Genomic DNA, 17,388 nt, shown 5'->3' on the forward strand with positions numbered 1-17,388 from the left:
AAGTTTAAAAAAAAACCATGATAGTAAATACTGGCGAACATCCACATGATCAAGCCATTTCACCAGTCAGTGAAAGAAAAAACACACTGCCAAAAGATCAAATAGGATTTTAATACTGTGTATAACATAATATGCAATAGTGTATAAAATAACTAGAGCGGACCTAAAACATGCTTATAAACAATGCACCTTTAACCCAAGCATAACAAACTGGGGACAACAAAAGGAAGAAGAAACAATATTTTAGTGGCATCCCTAAACAATACAACCAAGCAGAAAAATCTTAGGACAGTCTTTCTTGCTGATACATTATATAACAAAGTTTCACTGTGCTGCCCTTTCAGAAAGAAACACAAATTACTTATTCTTTCTCACTTTTCTTTCTTTGAATAGCATTTTAGTTTGTGGTTGTGCAGCTGTTATCAGTGTTTATATGCTTACACCGATGAAGGTTGTTTCCCATTCTTGGGGTTTTATCAGTTTTTATAAGTTTAAACCTAAAAGCAGATGTCCTGCAAAAAGAACAGCACATATCATATGAAAATTCTGTCTGGAAACACTCAAAATCCACCTTTCAAAGAATTAGTTATAGAACAGTGATTAGATGGAAAACTAACATATGGTTTAAGGATGAACCAATCGAATCAGGACACTTAAGTCTTACCTGATGATACTGGATAAGTCTTAGCAACATTGACACAACCACTTCTTTTTGTGTTTCTAGCTCTTTGCCAGCATCAGCTTTATTTGCTCCTCTTAAAACAAAGAGATCATGTACTATTGGCTGCAGTGCTGGTATTGCTAAAAATAAAATAAACATGTCTGTATTAAATTGCAAGTTTTGTTGTACAGTTTATTACACAATATAAAAATATGTAAATGCTAAGTATCTTCAGAGAGAATTCAGAGATTATGCTGAAAAAGCATACAGAACAGGTAATACAGTCTGGCTGGCAAAGCAGGAAGATTCCTTCAGTGCCTGGGGAGTCAAACAAGGTCATCATTGCGATGGGTTCAAAGTAGGAGGGCTACAAATGTCATGCCCAATATCAGGATGTTACAGATCAACTAAGTTCATAACAAAGTAGAGGTATGCCTGAGGATAATTCCTATCACTACAACTGGAAAGAGGAATTGCAAAGAAAATCTTGAAATGGATGGAGGTCATTTAAAGAAGAGAGATGTGCTTTCATGAGGTCTTATTCAACACTACTGTAACCTATAAACCACTGGAACATACTCAGTGCTTTCTCTGGAAGATGTGCATGAAGTGAATAGCCAGAGGACAAATTAAAGAGAGATTTTAATTAAAGAAGGGTTCATGTTGAAACCCAAATGCCATACTGTTATGTTCAGTTTATTTCTGGATATAGATGACATGAACTGGTTTGGGATGAAGGTGAAAATATGTAATTTTAGTCCAGATATAGGGTAAAGAGGAGCAAAGCTGAACACAGTCTTCACACACAACACCAGCCACTAACTGCCTCGCACCCTTCTTTACCACACACCCGATATATTTTTTATGTGGGTTACTAACATCACCAACGCCACATAGACCAGTGTTAGCGAGGCTTCGCACCTATTACTGAACGGACAATTTCTTTGTAATGTTTGTTTTTTAGATAAACACAACCGTCTACCTAAGGATTAACGGCCGTTCATTTACAGTTTGGCATTGATCTACTATGCCTTACAACTAACTTGATACGACGCATAGGTATTTTTTAGCCTGCACTACCCGTAATTGCTTCTTTAACCCCTTCACTGCTGGCCCGTTTCCGCCCCTGTGCTGTAAACAAATGAACAGGGGCGGGCCATGACGAACCCCAGCCGTCATCAGCACACGAGCACTGTAGTGCATGACGGCTGGGGTTCGTCATCAGCATGCAAGGGGTTAAACTAGTTTATAACAATGTCATGCTTGTTCTTGATTGTCTAACCCCTACCCAGATTCAGTGACTGGAGCGTTTTCAATGATGGAACGGTCTTCACTTTTAACATAGGCGTTTCGTTTGGCACCACACGTATTGGTTTCTGAAATCAGATTTTAATACTGCTGTACCTGTCTTCAATTGAATGCTAATTCAGCTTTAGTTCACTTGTTATTTTTATTCAGATAACAGTATTCATGCACCCAGCTCCCGAAGCAGTACTTGCATGTCACACAACCACCAGATTTCGGTAGAGCCGGTTTTATTTAGTCTCTATCCGGTCCCGGTTTTCAAACTGCTTTCCGCCTGTTTTTAGTCACTGGGTTTACAGTAATTGTGATTGTTGCCTGACATTTTCACCTGTTTTCACCACTACAGACTGGGTCTGTTTTTTTTAACTGCTTTTTTGTCCTCTTTGATTAGATCTCCATATTCCCTTGATTTAATCGAGATTTCTGACTTTCTTAAGATACGGGAATTGTACCACTTTGCTGATGGATCCTTGATTTACCTGGACCCAAGCCACAGTATTCTTCTGAGTAAGTGTTGTGAGTTAGAGCCTTTTATTTGTTCATTTGCAGCCTCTCCTAGGAATTTTTTTTGGGGCTGACAGACACCTTATTTTGGAGTGTCATCTCACTCCTTCCTCCAATTGTTTGAGAGCTATGGAGCCTAGTGACCCTCCACGATGGATTAGTGAGAGACCCCTCTTTATCCACTCACGGTAATTATATTGACGATGCACGCATCATGGGATGTACATAATTTAGTTTCAATCCAAGTATGGATGTGACACACCATCCTTTGCCCTTCGTGGGTGCCTCGCCACCCGACACCACCCACCCATTGTCTTGAGGAAGACCCCGCGAGTAAGGTCTGGAAGAACCTACACATACACAGGGGTTGAAACGTCGACACTTAATAAACAGTACTTACTTTACTTTGGAATTGTGTGCTACATGGCAATTTTGTACAGATACTATGTACTGTGATGAATATTACATTGATTTTGGTTTCCTGGCATATGAATAATATATGCTTGAACTGTTTGTGATATTTTATCACCACCTTTACTTTGTCTACCTCACTTGAATCACAGCCTTCCCCTTTTCAACCCCCCACTTTGGGCACTGCAATGTTGATATCTTTACAAAAATGTATGGCCGTCAATGCTTGCCTGACAAAATGCTGACCAGTTTCAGTGTGATTAAATAACACTGTAACATTAAGTTATTTGTATTTGAATTCCATTGAATTTTCTTCTTTTTGACTCTATTGATGTTATAATACTGGGACCACCCCAAAATATACTCACACCCTTCAACCAGCATGTTGCCCGCACCTACATTCTACCTTGTCCACATTCTACATGAGCATACATCATGACCACCTACCGTCCACCCCTTCAACATGCCCATAAAAGCACCGCCCAAGAAAAAAAACTATAAAAATGTAAAGTAAAAAGAACCATAGTACTTAACATAACAAAAATCAATCCAGTCTTTTGGGAATCCTGCACCTGGGATAAAAACAACAGGAACTACACTTGGCACAACTGTTTGCGGAACCAGACAAGGTACACTACTTTGTGCAACAAACTCTCCAAAGTGACATGCTACCTCAATAGATTGATTTGACACAGAAACTCCCTTACCACCATCATCACTCACACCAAGGAAAACACGATCTTCCATATTACCTGTTGCAGGGATTCCGTGCTCAGACAGAACTGTGCATAGAGGCTTGGAACCTCAGTAATTTAGGATGTCCCAAAACTCACCTTAGTAACCAAAAATCCCCTACCAGACTAGCTACAGTGTCTCATTGGTTATCATAAACTCCCAATGCTTAGACAAACCAGAACATGAACTTAGTACACCTCAGGTAACGTGGAACACATGAACACTCTTTCGTTATACAATCATTTTAATCCAGAACAAGGAGTAAAAGACGACACGTGCATATTTGAAATGTTTATTCACTAATGCAGTGCTCTCAAGCGCAGTATCTTAGCTAATACAAGCAAACATATTATAAGAAACAAAGTAATCAGCATAGTTACTAGTCCATAGAACACAAACGGTGAAAGCATAGTATTATGCTAAAATGAATAGGGTTTAACAAAACCTAATTCTCACCCTTCCTAGCAAGTATATTATATTATATCTAAGAAGGTCTCTTGTGGGTTTTAGCAGAGCGGCCCCATACCTCAAGATCCTAGTGGTAAGGGATCACATCATCAGCTAACAGCTCTCTGCATGCGAAGTACCATCAAGTGTGTTTGTATGCTCTTGTGCAAAGCAATATAAAACGCGCCTAAAGCCAGAACTTGGCTGCAGCTGCATGTATGTTATGTCTAGGAACGTGCGAAGATCAGTGCTCATAACAACTACTGTGTTGAGCTATCCTTGAAGGTTTAAGCACTCACTGTACAGACACAGCTCTCCAAGCAAGACTGATATCAGTGCAACAACATATTATTCTCGCATGAATCGAAAACATTTTACTAGGCTCAAAACTAAAGCAGTAGATATGTGCAGTGTGCAAAAGCAGCAGAAAGGTTAAATGGCATTTAAACTCCTAAAAAGCTCATGCTAACTTAACACAGTATTCAGGCTACACATATCAATATATCAACCAACATTGCAGAACACCAATATTGTGCACATACAAAACCTTCCCAATCTCTGGTGTGACCAAAACCCGCAACACCTTCACCCCTTTCTATGGATCAGATTATGGTGGCAATCCTTTCTCCAAAAGAAGAGTGTCCCAGGAAACCAGAAAGGACTGGGTATCGAGATATAACAAAACAAAATTCATTTCTGTGTTATTCAGTTTTAGGTTTTGTGACCAACTGGTCTACTCTCAGTTTTTGTATTTCTAACTGAACAAAAGAGTTATATAGGTACTTATTACTACACCACACTAAAGGGACTTTCTTTCTCTCAACATTTTATTTTCATTTGTTAAAAACATTCAAATAAAATTCATCACAGGACATTTCATATCCAACATATATATTTGAGCATTCCCTAATCTAATACAAAAGTAAATCCTATTCTTATTATTGCTCAAAAAACAAACACAAGATAAAAAGCCAATTCTTTTGGCATATATTGTTTAAAAGTCTTGAAGTATATGTTACTTAGCAGTCCTTTGTCGACGCGTTTCGGTGCATTGAGATCTTTTGGGCACCTTCTTCAGGACAGACTTATAGGTATCAGATATTATTCTTCTTTCTAAAATTAAATAAAAACAATTAGTGTATAATTTCGTTGAGAGTTCCTATCTATCTCTATAGTGTGGATCACTCATTGTACCTCATATCCCTCTATAGGTTTTTTGGAAAGCAATCTTACTTTTAGTGCTATTGTTACAAATATTCCCTCTTCTTTTCGGGGGTATTCGTCGTCTATGTTTCAGTTTCTTTAATCTCTATAACATAGAAAATGCAAGCCATTATTATCCTTAACGCTCTACCTTCTTTTCATTAAGGGACTAACTATGTTTCTCATGTTACTTACTTAAAAACAGGAGAATAACTTTTTACGTATCTTGCTTGTTCCTTTGCGTCTTTAAATTTGCGCAGGTAATTCTGGTTATCGCATTTCTTACTTATCCATCTATTGAAAAGAACATCCCGATCTCAGTATATTGTTAGTTTATTAAAATCAAGTTCTTATTATGTCTCTATATAAATCGCACATCTCCCCTTGAATTACATACCGGATGGGTAGATTTCTTAAATCCCTGTATTTGTTGTGTCTACAGGTCTTCACTTTCTCTTGGTATTTATTTGCTGGGCACCCTCTAAGTCAGGTTATTCTTTTATCCCAGACCCTGGTAATACAAGAGAATATAAAAGAATATAGAAGAAATACATGCCCATCATGTTTTTAGTCGTATCTACACGTTTACGGGCATGTTTACTTTATTCTTTTAATCCCCATTCATTAACCGGGTATCGATATCACCATTTTTTGGTAAGACAAGACAAAATGGTTCTCTCATATATTGTCCTGATTTGTACTCTTTTAAACATAGTCGCATTATTGCATTAAATACTCATTTCCCCTATTCATTCATGTTTAAACATTGCTCAAGTTTGACCATCTCAATCTTTATATCTTGCATGAGGGAGACATTGTCTCTCACACCCCTATTTTAAAGGGGATCCTCACTATGTCTTTACATGGGCGTTTATACACTTGAAAATCCCACTCTTAATCAAACAGACTGGTTCATGAAAAATCAAAAAAAGTCTGTAAAAGCCCGCATTGTATTATTAGTGGTCACTGTGGGATTAAAACGCTTAAATGAGCTTCCGTTCCTAACAGGGGAAATGCGGCTATTATTTTATCTTTTTTAAGCAGTTTAGTAAAGTTAAAACCTTTCAACATTCGGTGACCTTTCGTCTAACAGCGAAGCGATATGGTAACATTACCGATCCCTCCCAACTGCTTACCTTAGTGCTATCACGTAACGCCGTCGAAACGTCCTCTCTCCCGTGGAATAATGTACGGAGAGAGGGTCGATCGCGGCTTTTTATAGTAGTCACGGCTCTTGTAAAGACTTTAATTGAGTGCAGCTGCGACTCATTAAGTACTGTTCGTATGCCGCCAGAGATGCATTATTTTCAAGGGGTTTTCTTTTTATAATATGCGTAAACACTTACGTTTTCATTGTATTAAGTTTGTAGACACTTTAGTTTTACCGATTAATGCAAATTTCGTGTAGTTTTACAACAATAAACAAACATGGCGTTCTAGTCATCATCAAGCGTAAATCACGTAAACTACTAGCTTAAAGGAAACTACTAAAATGGAGTTCCTTTTTTCGTGATACCGTCACATGAAAAAACGAAATTTGCATTAATCGGTAAAACTAAAGGGTCTACAAACTTAATACAATGAAAACGTAAGTGTTTACGCATATTATAAAAAGAAAACCCCTTGAAAATAATGCATCTCTGGCATACGAACAGTACTTAATGAGTCGCAGCTGCACTCAATCAAAGTCTTTACAAGAGCCGTGACTACTATAAAAAGCCGCGATCGACCCTCTCTCCGTACATTATTCCACGGGAGAGAGGACGTGTCAACGGCGTTACGCGATAGCACTAAGGTAAGCAGTCGGGAGGGATCGGTAATGTTACCATATCGCTTCGCTGTTAGACGAAAGGTCACCGAATGTTGAAGGGTTTTAACTTTACTAAACTGCTTAAAAAAGATAAAATAATAGCCGCATTTCCCCTGTTAGGAACGGAAGCTCATTTAAGCGTTTTAATCCCACAGTGACCACTAATACTACAACGCGGACTATTACAGACTTTTTTTGATTTTTCATGAACCAGTCTGTTTGATTAAGAGTGGGATTTTCAAGTGTATAAACGCCCATGTAAAGACATAGTGAGGATCCCCTTTAAAATAGGGGTGGGAGAGACAATGTCTCCCTCATGCAAGATATAAAGATTGAGATGGTCAAACTTGAGCAATGTTTAAACATGAATAAATAGGGGAAATGAGTATTTAATGCAATAATGCGACTATGTTTAAAAAAGTACAAACCAGGACAATATATTAGAGAACCATTTTGTCTTGTCTTACCAAAAAATGGTGATATCGATACCCGGTTAATGAATGGGTATTAAAAGAATAAAGTAAACATGCCTGTAAACGTGTAGATACGACTAAAAACATGATGGGCATGTATTTCTTCTATATTCTTTTATATTCTCTTATATTACCAGGGTCTGGGATAAAAGCATAACCTGACTTAGAGGGTGCCCAGCAAATAAATACCAAGAGAAAGTGAAGACCTGTAGACACAACAAATACAGGGATTTAAGAAATCTACCAATCAGGTGTGTAATTCAAGGGGAGATGAGCGATTTATATAGAGACATAATAAGAACCTGATTTTAATAAACTAACAATATACTGAGATTGGGATGTTCTTTTCAATAGATGGATAAGTAAGAAATGCGATAACCAGAATTCCCTGCGCAAATTTAAAGACGCAAAGGAACAAGCAAGACACGTAAAAAGTTATTCTCCTGTTTTTAAGTAAGTAACATGAGAAACTTCGTTAGTCCCTTAATGAAAAGCAGGTAGAGCGTTAAGGATAATAATGGCTTGCATTTTCTATGTTATAAAGATTAAAGAAACTGAAACATAGACAACGGATACCCCCAAAAAGAAGAGAGAATATTCGTAACAATAGCTCTAAAAGTAAGATTGCTTTCCAAAAAACCTATAGAGGGATATGAGGTACAATGAGTGATCCACACTATAGAGATAGATAGGAACTCTCAACGAAATTAGACACTAATTGTTTTTATTCAATTTTAGAAAGAAGAATAATATCTGATACCTATAAGTCTGTCCTGAAGAAGGTGCCCAAAAGATCTCAACGCACCAAAACGCGTCGACAAAGGACTGCCTGAAGTAACATAGACTTAAAGACTTTTAAACAATATATGCCAAAAGAATTGGCTTTTTATCTTGTGTTTGTTTTTTGAGCAATAATAAGAATAGGATTTACTTTTGTATTAGATTAGGGAATGCTCAAATATATATGTTGGATATGAAATGTCCTGTGATGAATTTTATATGAATGTTTTTAACAAATGAAAATAAAATGTTGAGAGAAAGAAAGTCACTTTAGTGTGGTGTAGTAATAAGTACCTATATAACACTTTTGTTCAGTTAGAAATACAAAAACAGGCAATCCTTTCTCAACAAATTCCAGTTTCTTAATGCTAACAATTGCCCAACACAAGCATTAGAAATTTGGATCCTTTCCATTATCTACCAATCCTCTCATCTCTCTGTTACTCTTTAGCCTCCCCTCTCATTTAGACATCCTAACCAAGTAAAAGCCTGACTTTCTATTTTCCAATCAACTACAAAGGCATAAACCAGGAAGTGGGTTTGCGGTCCATAACCAAATGAACAAGTTACTTACCTTCTGTAACAATGTATCTGTAAGAGACTTATGTAGTGATAGATTCCTTACCTTAGAATTACCCACAGGCGTCAGATTGGATCTGGATTTTTCTTTGTAGCAGTACCCCTGCGCATCAGTAGGTGGCGTCAGTCGACTCTGCATCCGTCGTCGTGGTCGGCGGGATGACGTTGCAGTGTCTACTTGGACGCCGCCCCTGCGCACTGACGTCAGTTCTGACCCGACTTTCCACAACCAGAAGTGCAGAGCCATGCAAGACACTGATCACTAGTGCACAGGACTAGGGCCCTGGAAGGGAGTCCTTATCCATAGAAGTCAGTTCGCAGAACGGGGAGGATTGGTGGGGCGGTAAGGAATCTATAACTACATAAGTCTCTTATAGATACATTGTTACCGAAGGTAAGTAAGTTGTTCATCTGAAAGATACTGTAGTTATAGATTCCTTACCTTAGAAATGCCTACCCCAGTGGAGGTGGCTCTGCAAACTGAGTTCACACCAGGAAGTCCTGGAGAACAGAACGGCCAAAAAAGCTGTCTGTCTGGACTTAGCTGTCCACGCAGTAATGTTTTGTGAACGTGTGCAGGGATGCCCACATGGCTGACTGGCAGATGTCAACCAGGGGAACTCCATGTCCCAAATAGGTAGTGGCTGCCGTCGCACTGGTGGGTGAGCAGTCCTACTGCAGGTTTCTTTTTTACCAAAGAATAACAAATTTTGATACATAGGACAACCCATAGAGAGATGGTACGTTTATGCACAGCCTCACCTTTCTTGGCGCCCACATAACCCACAAAGGGTTGATCGTCCACCCGGAATTCTTTAGTGCGGTCTCTCCTCCTCTTTTGCAAGGGTGCCGAGGCGGGAAGAAGGTGGGCAATGTGATGGTCTGACCTATGTGGTAAAGAGATAACCACTCTGGGCAGAAAAGAGCGCCTAGTGTGAAGTACCACTTTGTCTGGTTGAACAGCAAGAAAAGGAGGCTTGGAAGGCAGAGCCTGAAGCTCCCTCACCCTGCAAGCAGAGGTGACGGCGAGCAAGAAAGTCGTCTTTAAAGTAAGGAGGCGAATAGGACAATTATGTCCTGGCTCCAAGAGTGCACACATAAGATAACTAAGGACAAGATTCAATACCCACTGGGGCATTACAATAGGAAAAAGAGGAAAGAGATGAGTAATGACCTTCAGAAATCTATTCACAATAGGGGACTTGAAAAGAAAAGGCTGATCAGGAAGGCGAAGAAAGGCCGAAAGATAGCCTTTAAGGATGCCCAGAGGAGAACCCTGTTCGGCCAAAGAGAGACTGAAGAGTAGAACCTCTGAAAGAGGGGCGGAAGGGGATCCCCACCCTTTGCTGTGCACCATGCCCCAAATTTGTTCTATCTACAGGTGTATACCGATTTTGTGGAAGGACGCCTGGCTGCCAAGATGATGTTACAGACTTCGGTAGGAAAGTCAAAAGCTGTCAACTGTCGCCACTCAATCTGCATGCAAGGAGGTGGAGGCTGGACAGGTTCATGTGAAGAACCGTCCCCTGGTGCTTCGACAGAAAATCCTCCCAAAGAGGCAGTCTGATCAGAGGATCGATGGCCATGCTTAAAAGTTTGAGGTACCAGACTCTTCGTGCCCAGTCCGGAGCCTCAAGAATGACTTGGGCCCGGTCACGCTTGATCTTCTTCAGCACTCTGGGCAGCAGTGGTACAGGCGGAAAGGCATACAGGAGGCTGCAATTCCACTCATGACGAAAGGCATCACAGAGCGAGTGCCGCCTTGGAAACTCCAACGAGCAAACTGCTGACATTGCGCGTTCTCTCTGTGACGAATAGATCTAACCAAGGCTCTCCTCACTGCCGAAAGAGACTTTGCAGCACCTCCAGGTGAAGACCCCATTCGTGATCCATCGTGCACTGGTGGCTAAGTTTGTCTGCCATGGTGTTCAGGGTACCTGCCAGGTGTTGAACCACCAGGGTCATGCCCTGATGTTCCAGCCATGTCCAAAGGTGAACAGCCTCTTGACATAGGGTCCACGACCCCATCCTGCTCTGTTTGTTGCAATACCACATGGTGGCGGTGTTGTCCGTGAACACCTGCACTACTCTTCCTTTGACAGAAGGAAGGAATGCCTTCCGGAGCTCCGGATGATCCGTCTTGCACTGAAGTTTGATGTGGAGCCCTGACTCCGCTGGAGACCCGAGGCCTCAGGTCTCCGCCTCTCCTGTGTGGCCGCCCCATCCCAGGATTTACGCATCCATCACCACTACGAACTCCGTTTGGGGAAGGGAGAGGGATCTGCCATTGACCCAGTTCCAGTTTGAGAGCCACCACTGCAACTGACTTGCAGTCCCCTCTGAGATCTGGACGACATAGGAAAGATTTCCCTAATACTCGCCTACTGGAACTTCAGGTCCCACTGCAGAGCATGCATATGCTACCTGGCATGATCTACCAGCAGGATGCACAATGTGCATCCTGCTGGTAGATCATGCCAGATAGCATATGCCATGCGCCAGCATATGCCAGACCGGATGCATGATGTGAGAATGACCTTGAGGCTCAGCAGCCTCAGAGTCATTCTCACCGAAACCCGGTATAGAGGCTGAAACATTAGTATCATAGCCCGGACTCACAGCTCGGGAGGAAAAGCCAGAAGCTGCGCTGTATCCAGAACTGTTGGATTAAGGATTAGTATGATATTGAAAATATTTCCTTGAAAATGTGAGGGCGGCCTGTGTGTTTTGGATATTGAGTTGTCCAGTAAGAGTAGATGAATAGTGTGGTCTGTTACGATCCAAGATGCAGTCACCAAACACAATATGGGGCGGATGAGAGGGGGTTGTTATAAAGTTGGAATCCAGGTCCTTGAGGAAGGTGCCATGTCAGTGGTGAAGCACTAAAATATGAATTTGGCTGGGGTGTTTTTTTACCTAGAAATGCACTTGAGGGATGCTAGTCGGGTCTCAGAAGAGGGAGGGTAAGTGAACAAGTTTTGAAGAGGAGAATTTGGAGTCAAAGTAATTTATGATATAGATATGTGCCCTGTAAGCTGGGGTGAGGTGACAGAGGGTGACAGGCAGAGGGAGGGAGACAGTGGGAGATAGAGAGAGGGAGACATTAAGAGGGAGACAGAGAGAGGGAGACAGAGAGAGGGAGGTAGGGAGACAGATAGAGTGCGACAGAGGGAGAAGGGTGACAGAGGGATGGAGACTGATAGAGGGTGATAGATAGAGGGAGACAGGGATGGACACGGAGGGAGGGAGACAGACACGAGGGAGACAGACAAGAGGGAGGAAGACAGAGGCAGAGAGAGAGAGCGGAAGGGAGATAGAGAGGTAGACCGAGAGAGCGGAAGACATACAGAGAGAGGGAGACAGACATAGTGAGTGAGACAGAGGGAGGGAGAGAGAGAGAGGGAGAGAGAGAGAGGGAGGGAGACAGCGAGAGAGGGAGGGAGACAGCGAGAGAGTGAGGGAGACAGAGAGAGGGAGGGAGACAGAGAGAGGGAGGGAGACAGAGAGAGGGAGGGAGACAGACAGACAGAGACAGGGACAGACAGAGACAAATAGAGGCAGAGACAGGGACAGGGGCAGACAGACAGAGGCAGAGACAGACAGGGATGGAGAAGGAGACAGAGAGAGGGAGACAGGGACAGACAGACAGATAGAGGCAGAGACTGAGACAGAGGCAGTGGCAGACAGAGAGGGGGAGGGAGACAGAGGGAGGGAGACAGAGGGAGGGAGAGGGAGGGAGAGAGAGGGAGGGAGAGAGAGGGAGGCAGAGGGAGAGAGCGGGAGAGAGAGGGAGGGAGACAGAGAGAGGGAGACAAAGGGAGGGAGACAGAGAGAGGGAGACAAAGGGAGGGAGACAGAGAGCGGGAGACAGAGAGAGGGAGACAGAGAGAGGGAGAGGGAGACAGAGGGAGAGAGAGGGAGGCAGAGGTAGAGAGAGAGAGAGGGAGGCAGAGGTAGAGAGAGAGAGAGAGGGAGGGAGAGAGGGAGATGGAGAGGGAGGGAGATGGAGAGGGAGGGAGATGGAGAGGGAGGGAGATGGAGAGGGAGGGAGATGGAGAGGGAGGGAGATGGAGAGGGAGGGAGCGGGAGACAGAGAGCGGGAGACAGAGAGCGGGAGACAGAGAGCGGGAGACAGAGAGCGGGAGACAGAGAGCGGGAGACAGAGAGCGGGAGACAGAGAGCGGGAGACAGAGAGCGGGAGACAGAGAGCGGGAGACAGAGAGCGGGAGACAGAGAGCGGGAGACAGAGAGCGGGAGACAGAGAGCGGGAGACAGAGAGCGGGAGACAGAGAGCGGCGAACAGAGGGAGGGAGTCAGACAGAGGGAGGAGGGCAACAGAGGGAGGGAGACAGAGGGAGTGAGACAGACAGAGAGAGACAGAAGGAGATAGACAGACAGAGATAGAGGCAGGGACAGACAGAGACAAATAGAGGCAGAGACAGGGACAGGGGCAGACAGACAGAGGCAGAGACGGAGAAGGAGACAGAGAGAGGGAGACAGGGACAGACAGACAGGGACAGACAGAGACTGAGACAGAGAGGGAGAGGGAGACAGAGGGAGAGAGAGAGGGAGACAGAGGGGGACAGAGGGAGGGAAAGGGAGGGAGACAGAGAGAGAGGGAGACAGAGAGGGAGGGAAACAGAGAGAGACAGAGAGCGGGAGACAGATTGAGGGAGATAGAGGGAGACAGAGGGAGGGAGAGAGAGGGGGGAGGAGGGCGACAGAGGGCGCGAGACAGACAGAGAGAGACAGAAGGAGGTAGACAGACAAAGGGAGACAGAGAGAGAGAGAGAGAGACAGAGAGAGAGAGAGAGAGACAGAGAGAGAGAGAGGGAGACAGAGAGAGAGAGAGGGAGACAGAGAGAGAGAGAGGGAGACAGAGAGAGAGAGAGAGAGAGAGAGAGAGAGAGAGAGAGAGAGAGAGAGAGAGAGAGAGAGAGAGAGAGAGAGAGAGAGAGAGAGAGAGAGAGACAGACACACAGAGTGAGTGAGAACCCCTAGAAATCCCTTTAGGTGTTTCGGGCTCGCTACGCTAGCTCACTACACTGCGTTACTGTATCCGAAATGATGCATCTCCAAAAAGTGTGTCCCCAACATGAAAAGTTTGGAAAGTTGTGCTGTAAACCCTGATCTGTGCAGATTAGCAGGACCCGAGGGGCGCTGGTAAGGCCAAAGGGGAGAACAGTAAACTAAAAATGCTTGTGGCCTACTGTGAACAATGGGTACCATCGGTGGGCAGGCAAGACAGGGATATGAAAATAAGCATCTTGCAAGTCCAACGCTACCATCCAGTCTCCAGGGAAGACAAGACCTGAGCCAAGGTTAACATTTTAACTTCTCCTTCCAGAGGAAGCGGTTGACCTTCCTGAGGTCCGAGATAGAACGCAGGCCCTTGTCCTTCTAGTGGGAGTAGCAACTACGACTTACTTCTGGCACAGGGACTCGTTTGATAGCTCCCTTGCCCAAGAGAGCCATAACTTCCTGGCGGGGAAGGGCTAAGTGATCCTCCGACATGCAATGGAGGGTTGGTGGCATAAAGGGAGGAGTAGTATCGAAGGGGAGGGAGTAGCCTCTTCGGACTATCTGCAAAACCCACCTGTCTGACGTGGGGGAGGTGATGGCGGATCCTACCACCTACTGGCAACTGGTGGCCCTGAAAGGTTGGACTAGGCAGGTTTGGAGGCTGCTGCAGGGGGACATTGGTGGACTGACCCCCCCGCTGGCCCCCAGTCCTCCGAAGCTGGGCCTCACGTCCACAGCCAGACAAAGGCTGGGTAGCATGCGCAGCTCTGAGGCTCTGGGTGGAACATGGTGGGGCACCCCTTCCTTAGCCACGAAAGGGTCGAAAGGCAGACTGCATGGGGCGAGAACTTGCTACGAGGCCCAAGGATCTGGCCATGGCCCTTGAGTCCTGGAAGCGTTTGAGCGCGTTGTTCGCCTTGTCACCAAACAGGCGACAGCCATCAAAGGGCATGTCGAAAAGTGTGGATTGGCCATCACCAGAGAAGCCAGATGTTCTCAGCCAGGCGTAGCTCCACAGAGCTACAGATATGGATACTGTCCTGCCCAGCGAGTCGGTGGTATCAAGCCCACACCGGATGGTGAACTCAGCTGTAGCCCGGGCCTCCTCTGGGCTCTGTGGCAGCACTTGTACGACAGTATCCCACACTGTGTGTGTATAATGGCCCAAGAGACAAGCAGTATTCGCGGACCGTAGTCCTAAGCTGCCGGAAGAAAACATCTTCTTCCCAAGATGGTCCAGCTTCTTGGATACCCTATCTGGGGGAGCAGTAGGGAATAATGGCCCAAGAAACATGCAGTGTTCACCGACCGCAGTCCTAAGCTGGCGGAAGAAAACATCTTCTTCCCAAGATGGTCCAGCTTCTTGGATACCCTATCTGGGGGAGCAGTAGGGAATAATGGCCCAAGAGACATGTAGTGTTCACCGACCGCAGTCCGAAGCTGGCGGAAGAACATCTTCTTCCCAAGATGGTCCAGCTTCTTGGATACCCTATCTGGGGGACCAGTAGGGAATGCACTTTATGAGGATGAGGCTTGGACAACCAAGGTCTCAGGGTTTGGGTGCTGACATTGGAAAAGTGGGTCGCCCAGGGCCAGTCGGTGGTGTCAGGCACTCATCCTGTCCACAGGAGCCCCTGTGCTGGGCTTGGACCAAGTGCCCAGAAGGATGTCAGTGAGACCCTCTTTAAAAGGCAGCAGGGGGTCCGAAGAGGCTGCTGCCAGCTGAAGTACCTCAGTCAGGAGGTTAATACTGACAAACAAGTTACTTACCTTCGGTAACGCTATTTCTGGTGGATACAGTATCTGCCTATGGATTCCTCACCTTGTGAATATCCCCTGCGCCAGAAGCATTCGGAAATTTTTCGTAGCTCTCCACGCCGACGAGGATGAAGTCACAATAGCATGGCTCTGCTTGCGACTCCGCTGACGTCACTGGAACCATAAAAGAGCCTGGTCGGCGTGATGACGTCAGTTCCGCCCTTTTTTTCTGTGCCTTCGAGGCATATGGAAGGACCGACAACAAATATATATAGTATAAACAGTATTCAAACCAACACACACAGTGTGAAATCAATGCAGGAAAGCAAAAAGAAAAATACATTTCCTTTGAAAGTAAAGATAGATATTATTACATTATCACTATTGCAGGTATACAAGGGTGGACAACGGGGAGGCGGGTGGGTCAGTAAGGTATCCACAGGCAGATACTGTATCCACCAGAAAAAGTGTTACCGAAGGTAAGGAACTTGTTCTTCTGATGGATACATCTGCCAGTGGATTCCTCACCTTGTGAATAGAGTCCCACAGCAGTCCCCACTCCCGGAGGAGGGTGTCCACCCTTCTATACCAAGAAGTCATGTAGAAAGGAACGCGCAAAGTGTTCGTCCATCCTCACTTCGGAATCTAAGCAGTAATGCTTTGGGAAAGTGTGGGAGGGAGGCCCAAGACTGCCGTTCTACAAATGTCCTCCACAGGAACACCTTTAGACAAAGCAGATGTAGAATACTTTGCTCTGGTAGAGTGAGCTCTAATACCCTCTGGGGGTTCCTTACCAGCCAAAGAATAACAGATCTTGATACACAAGATAATCCACCTGGAAAGAGTGTGCTTGTGCACCTCTCTGCCTTTCCTGCAGCCAATGAAGCCCCCGAAGAGCTGGTCATCCACACGATAGTCTTTAGTCCCATCGAGGTAAAAACTCACCGCCCTCCTAGGGTCCAGGTGGTGAAGCCGCTGCTCCTCCTTAGAAGGATGAGGGGGAGGATAGAAGGTAGGAAGGGTAATGGACTGCCCCAGATGGAAGGGATTTACCACCTTAGGCAGAAAAGCAGCCCTGGTCCTGAGTACCATCCTATCAGCATGAATGGTCAAGAACGGGGGCTTCGAACTCAGAGCTTGAAGCTCACTTACCCTCCTTGCCGAGGTAATGGCAACAAGAAATACTGTTTTAAAAGACAATAGTTTCAAGGGACACTTGTGTAAGAGCTCAAAGGGAGAACCCGTCAAGTAGGTTAAGACAAGATGTAAGTCCCATTGAGGCACAATAAAAGGAGTGGGTGGAAATTTGTTGGTAAGGCCCTTAATGAACCTCAACACAACGGGTGATTTAAACAAGGGCGGCTGATTTGGCAAGCAAAGGAACGCCGACAAAGCCGATAAATAGCCCTTCACAGTAGCCACTGCTGAGCTAGAGAGAGAGCAAACTGAAGGATGTTGGATAAACGAGCCCTCAAAGGATCAATAGATTTCTCTCCACACCATATGACAAATTTGGACTACCTGTAGGAATAGATAGACTTGGCGGAGTGTCGGCCGGCCAATAAAATAACATCCAAAACGTCAAGCGGGAGAGAGAAAGAGTTCAGGTTGCCCCGTTCAATCTCCAGGCATGAAGGTGTAGGCTCTGGAGGTGGGGGTGTAGAACCTGCCCCTGCGACTGCAAGAGGAGGTCTGCCCTG

The 17,388-nt window shown here is 44.7% G+C and overlaps 1 protein-coding gene across 2 annotated transcripts in view; it reads right to left on the reverse strand.

The window, feature by feature from the left end:
• Positions 1-17,388, reverse strand: part of HTT (huntingtin) — a 2,178,328-nt gene that overhangs the window by 1,083,220 nt on the left and 1,077,720 nt on the right. For both annotated transcript variants that reach the window (XM_086964158.1, XM_086964157.1), the window contains one exon: positions 665-801. In XM_086964158.1, the coding sequence (XP_086820284.1) occupies positions 665-801 (137 nt within the window). The remainder of the gene's footprint in view (positions 1-664; positions 802-17,388) is intronic.

The sequence above is a fragment of the Lissotriton vulgaris genome, chromosome 3_2 (assembly GCF_964263255.1).
Source record: "Lissotriton vulgaris chromosome 3_2, aLisVul1.2, whole genome shotgun sequence".
In the NCBI taxonomy this organism is placed as follows: domain Eukaryota; kingdom Metazoa; phylum Chordata; class Amphibia; order Caudata; family Salamandridae; genus Lissotriton; species Lissotriton vulgaris.